Here is a 12,213-nt window from a genome sequence, read left to right on the forward strand (position 1 = left end):
CTTCTGCCAGGGTCCACGTGTATGCGTCGAGAATGGGCCTTCCTCACCAAGGAACTGCTTTCAAGTCGTAGGTTGGGGGTGGAAAAAGGGCGCCCTTGTGATGATGAAAGGCCGCAGTTGAGTTTCCGCTTGCTTTTGGGACTTGCAATCTTTGATGGCCACATGGGTGGGGCAGTTAACCTCCACGTGGCGACGAGGGAAAGAAGGGCGGGGGCCAAGGTTTGCACTCGTGACCTCTTGGCTTAAACTAGTGACTGTGTGTGAGAGCGAGCTTTTTTCGCCGTGACCTTTTATTGCTTCTGGACAGGGGATGTCCTGACCGGGTCACGCTTCTGTATCAAAGAAAACGGCTGATGTCCTGCCCGGGTCACTCTCCTGTACCAAAGAGAACGGCGCAAGCCAGTTTATTTGCCCCAGGCCAGAATTAAATCTTTGGAGCGTCTCTTATAACCCTGACTTCCACTGGTTAAAACTAACCCGAACCAGAATTCACTACCTCTCACAGGTTCAAAATAGACAGAGGCCTATCTATCTGCCGAGCAAAGCAGAAAGGCGGACGCTTTCATAGCGTATGTTGGTGCTAATCTTTACAAATATATATATATATATATATATATATATATATATATATATATATATATATATATATATATATATATATATATATATATATATATATATATATATACAGTAATACCCGGACCTCATGTGATTCGAGTTTGCATTTAATTCAGAGAGACAAATTTTTCATTAGAACCTAACTAATGGTCATACATGAGTTTTTCACACATGTGAACACTGAGAAGCCCTGCAAAAGTGCTTGTTTAATTTTTTATATAATTTATAAGTTTTCATGCTTTTATGTGTAAATTAAATAACTTTAAATATTATTAAAAGTAATAATTTCTGTCTCTCTTAGTGAGATTAATTTTTATGGTACATGTATACAGGTATGTTTATTTGCATGATAAATAAACTTTTTACCTAATAATAAGTACTAATTTTCAAATATTAATAAAAAAAGAATTAAATAATGATAATAATATAATTGTAATTACAAAATTTGTATTATTTTGAAGAAACAAAGTCTTCCCTTGACTTATGTAAGACGATTCGAAGGCAAAAGCTGTCAGACATGTCATTTAACATGACAAGAAGGGGAGTGGTGCTAATCATGGGCAAATTTTTCTTGTAATATTCTCTCTCTCTCTCTCTCTCTCTCTCTCTCTCTCTCTCTCTCTCTCTCTCTCTCTCTCTCTGTGTGTGTCCGTAATAATTCATAAAAATTTCACTCTTAAGTAAGGACAACTGCTCTCTCTCTCTCTCTCTCTCTCTCTCTCTCTCTCTCTCTCTCTCTCTCTCTCTCTCTCTCTCTCTCTCTCAGTTAGCCAACCTATGTATTACAGCACTGTTTCTCTGTGTGTCATGTATTACAGCACTGTTTCTCTGTGTGTCTTTAACTGTACAGTAGATAATTTTGAATTGATCTTATTTTACCTGTACTGTTTACAAACTGTAAATGCCCCGTTTTAAAACATAGAGACATAGAGCATTTCAGAACCAAGAGAAAGTGACAGAATAAAGAAGTTTTTAAAAACAAGGTTGAGAAGGCTTCTAAAAATAGATCGGTGGAATGGGGGAGAGAGTCACACACTCCTACATTCTTAAGTCAATCATTTATTTCTTTTTTTAAGGGTAATGTATTATGCTAACTTTATTTAAAAGTAGTTGAATACTGAATTTCTCTCTCTCTCTCTCTCTCTCTCTCTCTCTCTCTCTCTCTCTCTCTCTCTCTCATTGATAAATAAATTTCACTCCTGTCTTTCTCTCTCTCTCTCTCTCATTGATAATTTTGAGAGAGAGAGATATTAAATGTGATGTGATCTAAATTGACCTGTATCATCTACGAAGTGTAGTAAATGCGCTAGTGAATAACTACGAGTTGTTTTAGTCAAAGTATAAAACACTGTTTGTTCATGAAAAAAGATTTCAGAACAAAGAGAAAGAGACGCAGAATAAAGAAGTTTTTAAAAGGAGGTTGAGACGACTTCTAAAAATAGATTGGTTGGAAGGGGGGAGAGAAATTCTCTTCCAACTCTCAATTTTTATGTCAACCATTTATTTCTCTTTTTTAAGGGTAATGTATTAATCTAACTTTTAAATGAAATTATAGTAACTTTAAATGAACTTAATAATTTTGGAGCATTGTAAGGGTCATATTTAGTGTTTAAACTTTAGAAATAAGCATTTATTAGCATTTTTAGAGACCATGCCAAACTTACACGAAAATTCACCTTGTGAGAGGGGTTCTGGAACCTAACTTCGTGTAAGTTTGGAGGATATGACTATACAGTGAACCCCCCGTATTCGCGGGGGATGCGTCCCACACACCCCGCGAATGCTGAAAACCCCTCTAAAAACACTTAGAACTGCCCATTTTGATGGCTTAAACCAAGAAAAACCCTGTAAAAATGCTTATACCTGAGTATTTTAATAGTTTTATCACAAAAGTGCATTTATTCATGAAAATGCAGTAATTAGTGAATATTTCTCCATGAAAAATACGAATGGGCGAATTTTCCGCGAATGATGGCTAGATATGTTCCACAGAGAAACTCATGAACCATGAGAACGCGAATATGGGGGGTTTACTGTATATACATGTACATATGTGTGTGTATGTATAGTTATATATATTTATTTATATAAATATACACACATACACACACACTCAGGAAACTCCAGTTTTAGCATTCTCACAGTTTGTGTAATCACCAATTCACAGGATTTTCTGAGGAACAAAAAATTCGCGAATTTGTGTAGAAAAATGTTCAATGATTAGTACTGTATTTTCATGTTATTTTTATGACTATATACATTATTTATTATAAAAAATGTAGTCACAAAAATAACATGAAAATAGGCAGTAATAAACATTTTTAGAGGGATCCCAATATATCGTGGATTTTCAGTATTTGTAGGTGGTTGTGGTGGTACCTAACCCTGCAAATATGGGGGTCCACTGTACAGTGCACTCCACTTTTCTGTTGGAACTTTCACCAATTCACAAATTATTTTATGGACCGTATCTCCAAAATTATCACTAATTCATTTTTTTCAAAGAGCGTCACTGTTTATTCACTAATTACTGTATCTTTTGATACTGTGTTTGTGAAAAAATAGAGATTTGTATGATAATTATTTACAGTACTTACACTCTAATACTGTATATCTCTCTCTCTCTCTCCCAATTTCTCTCTCTCATATATTTTATTTTATTTTAATTTAAGGGTAATGTAAGATGTATTTGAAATGATATCACTATAGTGTTTTGGATGATAGATACTGTATAGTATCTAAAATATTTGCTAATGATTTTCATTTTATTTTCCAGTAAAAGGAGACCGGAAAATAAAATGAAAATAATTTTTGAATATTTTAGATACTGTACAGTATGCTTTATCATCCAAAAACACTTTACAGTGATAGTTCAAATACATCTTACATTACCCTTAAAGAGAGACAGACAGAGAGAGAGAGAGAATTAAAACTGTTATGACCAGTCTCTGGCCAGCATGTAATAAGCTTAACAGATACAGCGGTACAGTGTAAGTACACTAAATAATTTTTATCATAAAAATCTGTACTAAGTCTTGAACACAATATGAAAAAATATAATAATTACTGAATAAACAGTGTTGCTCTACAAAAAAGTTAATTAGTGATAATTTTAATTGTTTTTACTTATGTAAAAGGAAAACTGGACAACTTCAATATTGTGAGAGAAAATGGCTATGCTTATGTATACAGGGATAACTTGATTAGTTGTCAGACGTTATGTAAGACAGGTTTAATAAATTAGTATTAAAGATTAATTTGTATTAAACGTTATAGATATTTTGCTGTACAGTATTTACATTGTTAATATTTTAAAATTAGTAAATCATTGTTATAAGTGTTTTAGGAGGCATATATACTGTAGAGTAACTGTTGTAAAGGGGGTACTAAGATGACTTACGGTGTTTTAGGATGATGGTTTGTTGTGTATTTTTGTTTGAACTGATATTAAATTGTTTTAGTATGATAATTTAAGGTATATTTTTGTTTGAACTATTAAATTATGCAGTAAACTTTTAAAAAGACAGTTTTAAGCATTTCAGGTCAAGATAGTTGTAAACATTTTAGTTGAAAGGGTACAGGGTATTTGGCAGTTATGAGCATTTTTAGAGGGGATTTTGCATTTCTGTGGTGTGTTGTGGAATCTTATCACCATATATATGGTATATATACACATGCATACATTCACAAACATGCATGTATTGTATATCTGTGGTCCCCTGGTGATCCAGTTGTGTCAGCTAAAGTTGAGTGTTGGATAATAAGGATTCAGATTATTAGGAGCTTCCTGTAATGGCGGTCTCATATTGAATAATAAAATTATTGGTAAAATGAATCTTTGTGTTTATTTAACAGAACAATGTTTAATTTTTCATCTAGAAATATTTTAATGTGAAAAAAAATTCTCATTGTTTTCCTTTGAATAACTCCAATGTCCTCTTTTGGAATTTGGGACTTACCTTATTTTAGTTGACTGTGAAGTAAACACCAAGTCAGTTTTGCCATGAGTAACATTTTTCACAGGCAGTTAGTGGAAGTGAAGATTTCATGACCTACTTACTTTTATGACTGGATTTCCTTGAATACTGACTTTTATTTTATTTTGTTTCAGAATGCCCCTACAACAAGCTTCCACAATGATTGTGATGATGATGTTAATGTGGATGCTGCTTTGGTGGACGCAAATTGTCCACCACTTCAGGGAAGAAAACCTGACAGTTCTGTATTTAAAAACTCTGACAAGGTAACCGTGATCACACGTTACAATTAGTTTTACCATGTAAAAAGTAGCAGACTTGACCTTGATTCTAATCATCTTCCATCTTGTAAGGGGGAAGAAGTTTTGTTTTTGTTTAGGGCCACTCTCTTTACTCATTTTTTTCCCTTAAAGTTTTGTCTTCGATTGTCAGTTAGCATATCTGGTGTCAGGAATGGGGTAATATTGAAAAGGAAGGATGAAGACTTTGTTCTCAATTTATTGTCCCGAGAAGAAAATGAATCATATCTTAGTGGAAAGGAACATAACTCTGATAGTAAGTAATTCATACATATTCATGTTTTAAGAGCGTGGAGCAAGGAAAAAAGTAGCCAAAGAGCAAGTGTTTCCCTAACCTTGAAACCTGTTGTTTTAGGAATTGAAGAGGGAGGCATTACCAGTACAGGTATAAGTAATGTACAAGAATTTTGATAAATAATATTTATTAAAAAATATATAAATTTTTCGCCATGGTAACATGCCATTGTCAGATGGTGCATCTACCTGCGTAGGACATGACCCCCTCCCCCCCAGTAAAATATCTATTGAAAATATTCATGTGCAAATTTCATAATGAATTTTGTCTTAGATGTTGGTAACACATTGAGCTATTTATAACTCTTTCTCCCTTCCTCAACCAAAGCAAAGCAGGTCATGTTTTATAAATGAGGTCAATAGGAGATAAGGAATGCTTTGTCATTTTGATAATTTTTGTTAACATTTTATCAGTGAAAATTATGACAAAATACAGAAAAAATAAAACTGAGAATAGCATAAAGGGAAAAAATGGAAGTACTTTTTTTATGATATATATATGTATATTTGTGTTTGTGTATATATGTACCGCTCAATGTGGATATTTGTCCAATGTGAACATTAGGCCGAAAATTGGCTAATGTTAGCAATTTGCCTAACGTGTACAATTTGTCAATAGGCAAAAAAATGCGTGATCACATGCAGCCCAATTTTTCCTGATGGGAATACGACTGCCTAGACATTGCCTAATGTTCACATTGTGCACATTGTTAAAGATTGTTAACATGTAGTACATATTAAGGTTGGTTTAAAGACAGTTTTAGAAATTTCAATTTATTAGAATAAACAAACAAAATCAATAAAAGACCAATAAAAGTTTGAGTTGAGTCCAGGAGAGTCATTTCAGATTTTTGTTTGGGGGGACAAAGACGATTTGGCAAGCAAAGCTGTTTTTTTTTTATTTTGAGTTATTTTATGTACTTTTTGAAGCACATAAATTAGATAGATATAACTTAATGTGATGACACATTTGAATTTCGTGGTAATAATGGAAAACCAGCTGCTGTTACTTCATTGGGCTTTGGTGGGTAAGGGGGGCAAGTTGAGGCTGGTGGGGCAGTTGCCCTCCCAACCCCCCCTAAATGTCGCCCCTGCCTGAGTCCAGTTTCAAATGTTTGCATCCCATCAAGTAGGACTCCTTGACGAGGTGAGGTGCTAAGGGACCCTGGCCTTTGGTCCCTGGTCCTGATGAATCATCCTATGTAGTTTTTGGTTTAAATGCCATGGACACTCCACATTCGCAAAATTTTACTGCTTAGGTGAGTCTGAGAAGGGGTCGTTTTTTGGAAGGGGTTCGCATTTGAAGCTAATTGTGGGAGTTTTGTTGGTTGAGTCGCCACGTGAGATAGTTTGGACCTAAGAGATGACGATGGTTTTTTTCCCATTGCTATCTTGAGGGCGGAACCATCTCTGGAGAGCAACCCATCAGAATCCAGGGGGGGCTAGTTTTTGGAGGTGGGACTCCTGGCTTTTGTCCGGAAGCCCACCAGTACGGTTGGAGTGGGGAGTCAGTCCCCATTAGTGGGGGCAGAACTCCCAGCAGGCGGATTGGCTTATACCTGGGCCACTGCATGCATACTGGTGCTATCCTGAAAGGGTAGGGTATGGGGTGGACTGTTGGGAGTCAACTCTCACTTGTGCCATTGGTGGAGAATGCGAATACCAGACTGATCCATGATACTTCCTTGACATAACCAACAACTGTGTCTGATAGTGGATATCACAAACCTACTATTTCTCAAACTATAAATAATAATGAAAATCTCCAAACTGGTTAGAAACTTTCGTCGGCAAGTGCTTTGGAGTCCAGTACCAAAAATTGTACATCCAGAAGCACACAAAATTCATCTTCCAAAGTCGATCTAAATGCCCCTCTATGACAGCTGCTGATTCATCTCCAAAAATAAGGGTGCCAAATTAACTAATAATTCAGGAAAATATTCAGAAAATACTTCAAACAAAAATAAGCTAAAGTAACGATCCCAGTTAGATAGAGCTAGTTCAGAGCTGTCCATCATCACAGCCACAAACAAAAATAATAGTAAAGCTACAATTGCAACTACCAAGAAGTGCACAAGAAATAGTTCCCCAAATAATGATAACTTTATAATAAAAACTTCAAATGGGTTCAGTGTTTTGGAAGGGATCTCTCCTCCTAGAAAGGTGGTTCCAAAAGTGGATTCAGAACAAAAACATTTGAGTTCAAGACTGAATTGCCGCCCTAAGACAAATAGGATTGGTGGTGCACAGAATCACAGTAGTAATTCTGAACATCGGGTTCATAATAAAAAATATGAAGATCAACCAAAGACCCTGAACTCCAACTCAGATGAAAGGGGATTAAGAAAACAATCTCTTATAAAGGAGAATTTCCCACTCCACCTTAGGAACAGTGGGAAGCAGCACATTTTACCACCTTAATATTCATGCTCGATATCCTTCAGTGGAACTGTAAAGGTCTCAGAGCCCGTACAGAAGACCTTAACCCTATCTGGTGCAAGTGTTCAGATTTTTCAAGTACCACGATGCAAACCATAGATTCACTATCGATACATCATGAGTGGTAACCAAGTGTTAATATAATGACTTTGAAAGTTGCCCAAATGTCGTACTGCATGAACTTCCTTTGAAACTGACGGAGCTGGTTGACTCAGCACCAACGATCATAGTGCAAATTGCGAGGCTTTCCTCCTGTTATACCTGTCAAGCCTTTCTAATCTCAGTTTCCCTTTCAGTACTGAATGACCTCTTTGGTCACAGTGCTTGGTCTTTGGCCTAAATTTTATATTCCATTCCACTAACGATCATTGTGGAAATGTTTAGGAAACGAATGTGCTATCGTCTGCCACAGATCATCATCAGTCCACCCACGGGTGACGATGTAACACTGAGCATGTTTAGCTCAGACTATTTCTTTAGGAACATTTCAGTGTTTATATTATATAAAAGAACCTTCACATTTTATAAACAAGCTGATTTGTATCAATAATATACCCTTACAAGCACAAGAAAGATGAGCCTGGCAGTTTGCATCAGTCTACTCGTATCAAACGCAAACGAAGGATGGAGCTTTCAAAATTGTTTTGTTTTTTTCCCTGGTATAGCCCACACTACAGGTAGACCTGTGTCCACGAACTGTTCAGATAAAAAAATTTCGTTATCATTCAAACTTCACTCCATGTAGATTTCATTGCATCAACATAAAAATAACCTTATTATGATAGCAAAGTTAAATATACGTCAGTAAACTGGAAAAACAACCTTGAAAAATGCTAATCACTAGAACTCGGAGTATTGGCAAACGAACGATAGACCTATACCAGGTATTTAATTTTACTGTCCTTCTTTTAGGAACATAGGCATTTCAAAGTAGCCAAAAAACTTTCTTATTATAACTATTATTCATTCTAACTAAGAGTCTTTCCAGTGCCTTACTTTAAAAAAAAAGTCTAGGCTGGCCTTTTATGTCATATATATATATATATATTATATATATATATATATATATATATATATATATATATATATATATATATATATATATATATGTCATCAATATGCAAAGGGTGACGGGACCTCGATACGATTTCAAACTTTTGCTCAATAAGTTACTTGGCCAAACACTAGTGAAATTGCCCAGTTACTGGGCTATTATAAAGATTTGTAAGCTCAATAAAAAGCCATGTAAATAGGCACAGTATTCTGAATAGAAAACTGGAATACTACGGTCATGCATCGCCTTCCATCCAATTTCGCAGTGATTGTTCCTTTTACCTTCCCTAGACAGCTTCATGCCTCATAGACAACAATATCCCATGCCATTTCGAATATTGCCTCTACTCACGTAATTTGCATGCTAGATATAATTAAAATACCTTTTACTCGCACAGCCAGATGTCTTTCTAGCTACCAGAGACAAATGGGTTACTGAAAGCCCATCGTTTATTCGTTTGATCTGCGTAGACTATTTGATACATCCTTCAAGCTCGTCTTTTGTGTGCTTGTATTGTTTTATCGAAAGTGAAGGTCCTTTGTAAATATAAGCATTCAGATATATTACTGAAGAAGTAGTTTGCATCTTTATCACAGTAAGACTAAGATATCGGAAACATTGATTGTAGCCGAACACGAGGAAGCTATGCGTATGCCACATCTACCTAAAACCTGTTTTGGTGAGGCCACACATGGAAATGAATAGACTGACTATAGCTATTTTACTCTCCAGCAGTTTCTGTTCATGCCAAAACTAAATGGTGAATAAATACATACACACATGTATGTATGTATACGAATACATACATACATGTATACACACCCAAAAAAAACACACACACATATATATATATATATATATATATATATATATATATATATATATATATATATATATATATATATATATGTATATGTATATGTATATAATCAGTAAATGAGAAGACATTATTCATATGGTTCTTAATTATATTTTTATGTTGAATTAAATATTACCTCTCCTATTCATCACGTTTATATGCGTTTTCACTTTTTATTTCCCCATATGAACAACTATAGTGAGTACAGTTTTTTATCGCATGATATTAGTGAATTTCAAATAGACGTTCGTACTGTTCATACTTGCAATATAATTGTTTTATACTGAGGTACAGCCGGTATAGTAGAAAAAAATGACATTATCCAATCACTGAATTTTTTTCAAAGCCCTCCATCTCTAGTAAAAAAGCATGTTTTTTTATATAATGAGTACTGGTTAATACTATATAAATTATGTTAATTAAATATCAAGGGAAAAAAAAAGATTAGAAAACTTATTTCAAAATAAAATTTGACTGTCAAAAAAGGTAAACTTTACACACAAAACATTATTTTCCTTTACATATAAGGACGCAAATATCATCATAATACTAATAATAAATAATTATTATTATTAATATTACCAACAACAATAGCAATAATAATAATAATTACATCCCATCTGTAGTATATGAAGACGAAAAGAACAACTAAATTTGCAGACATTTAGAGCTTGTCTAAGATGAGAATAGCAAGTGACAATAATAAAGACAGTAATAACATCAGTAATAATATTATGTCTTCAGGAGACAAAAATAAACAAAATTCCTTGTATATAAAAAAACCATTGCAGAAATTTAGTCTTTGTTAACAGTGCACAGTACCGGGCCAAGCAAAAGAATTACGATTAATATTTGATTTTGTTAAAAATTAGTAGCCTACCAGTTATTTAAAGAAGAATATTAACATTTAGCTTATGAAGAACAACAAAAAAGAAAACATACATATCACTATCACCCAAATGAAAATATAAAGGGTGTGTTGTATCATTATGGCATATGCAACTTGTAAAAGTTGCAACAGACACGAACAATATGTTGTGGGCAGGTTGCACTCTGGCATAGGTGACACTTATGTTTGATCTTGGAGAGTTCACCAACTGACGCCGAAAACCCACTACTATATATCTACTCTAGGCATGGTGCGCATCGTTTTCGTTTTTCTGATGTGTATGCACGAAGGTCATTACTTACTAGCACTGAAACAGGTTTCGGATTCCCAAGTATAATGTTCATCTTCGCCACAATACTGCAGTGCAAAATCTTGACTGACTACCTTTTCTCTATGTGAGGAGTACAAAGAGGTTTAACTAAATCCCACCCAATTGTAAAAGAATTTAGGCGTCGAGGGTCAGTGCTTGTATTCATTGAGAACACTGTCTGGGAATTTACTCTAGCTGTATCGAGGATAAAAAAGGTGTTTACTAGCCATCTTCCGGATTTTGTGTTCACTGTAAAATTGTGTCCTTTGGTCAATAATGTCTGTACTTCCCTTAGTCAAGTCGTAGAGTTTGTAGATTGCAGGCTTCTTTTGGCTGTCGTCTTTGGTAATGGTCAACAAGGGTGGTATCGTGCTAGACAATAAAACGTTCCCTGGGCAAAGCTTTACTCTTTGTGTGATTGAAGGAGGAGTTCAAGCAAAGTTTTCCTCCATTTTTTTCCCAGTGCACCTCGTCAAATCTATCTTGCTTTCCTGAAATATTCTTCATAACTCTAAAGGTATACCTTTTCTACCCGCATCGATCTAGCCTAAGGCATTAATACTCTGTGACAGGAGCCACTCAAACAGTTCTATGCTGGTAGCCTACATAGTCTGTCTAAACTTATAGCTCGTCCTCTCAGGCCCATACTACTTTTCAGTCGGTTTATAACAGCTAGGGTGCCTGTTACGTAAATGGCCCGGATCCCTCGATGGGTTTGCCGGAATATACAACAGTCCTAAAAGTGAAGGGATATCTCACAGCATTGATAGATTTATATTAAAGGCCATACCAAACAGGCTTACTCCTGTTGTACTGACGGAAACCTATTTATGTTCTGCAACCATACAATGTTTCGTCATTTGTTAGGAAGTCATCAGGCCTCACCACTGAACTACAGTTTCTATTAAAGCATTCAAAAACTTCTCTTGCTGCAGCAGACCTATCGTGTACCAATCTGCGGTGTCTTATTTTTAGGTCATCAAAAGAAATATTGGCATGGATGAAAGCAAATCTTTTAGCAGACATCACCGCACCTAATATTGGATGTCCAAATGATTCATGAAACAACATATGATAATCATGGGTATTTAGTCCGAGCAAACCTCTCGCATATAACAGACCGAAAAAGCTTTTCATTTCTACTGAGTCAGTTAATCTGGTATGAATTCCTTTATTCATTTCTTCCTCACTTAATTCCAACTGGCCCAGCCTTTGCCGGATTTTTTCATGTGTGTTTAGGACAATTGTATCAATTATGTTATTAGACACAAACAACGCCCATGCCTTCAAAGGTGTGTCAGCCTCTTTTGCTTCTCCTACAACACCTCCGGGTGTTGGACTGTTTCCTGTTTGTTCATTCTCATTACTTGGAGGGCGCTTATTTATCCAAGTTATTTTCTTGCCATCATCTACTTTGTGTTTGAGTTTTTCCACTACTTCAGTATATTCTTTTGTTTCAGCTGGTAGAGTGCAC

The 12,213-nt window shown here is 35.3% G+C and overlaps 1 protein-coding gene across 2 annotated transcripts in view; it reads left to right on the forward strand.

Moving 5' to 3' along the window:
* LOC136835318 (trichohyalin-like) overlaps positions 1–12,213 on the forward strand; it is a 316,755-nt gene that overhangs the window by 59,034 nt on the left and 245,508 nt on the right. For both annotated transcript variants that reach the window (XM_067098657.1, XM_067098658.1), the window contains one exon: positions 4,730–4,861. In XM_067098657.1, the coding sequence (XP_066954758.1) occupies positions 4,730–4,861 (132 nt within the window). The remainder of the gene's footprint in view (positions 1–4,729; positions 4,862–12,213) is intronic.

The sequence above is a fragment of the Macrobrachium rosenbergii genome, chromosome 55 (assembly GCF_040412425.1).
Source record: "Macrobrachium rosenbergii isolate ZJJX-2024 chromosome 55, ASM4041242v1, whole genome shotgun sequence".
NCBI classification, from domain to species: Eukaryota; Metazoa; Arthropoda; class Malacostraca; order Decapoda; family Palaemonidae; genus Macrobrachium; species Macrobrachium rosenbergii.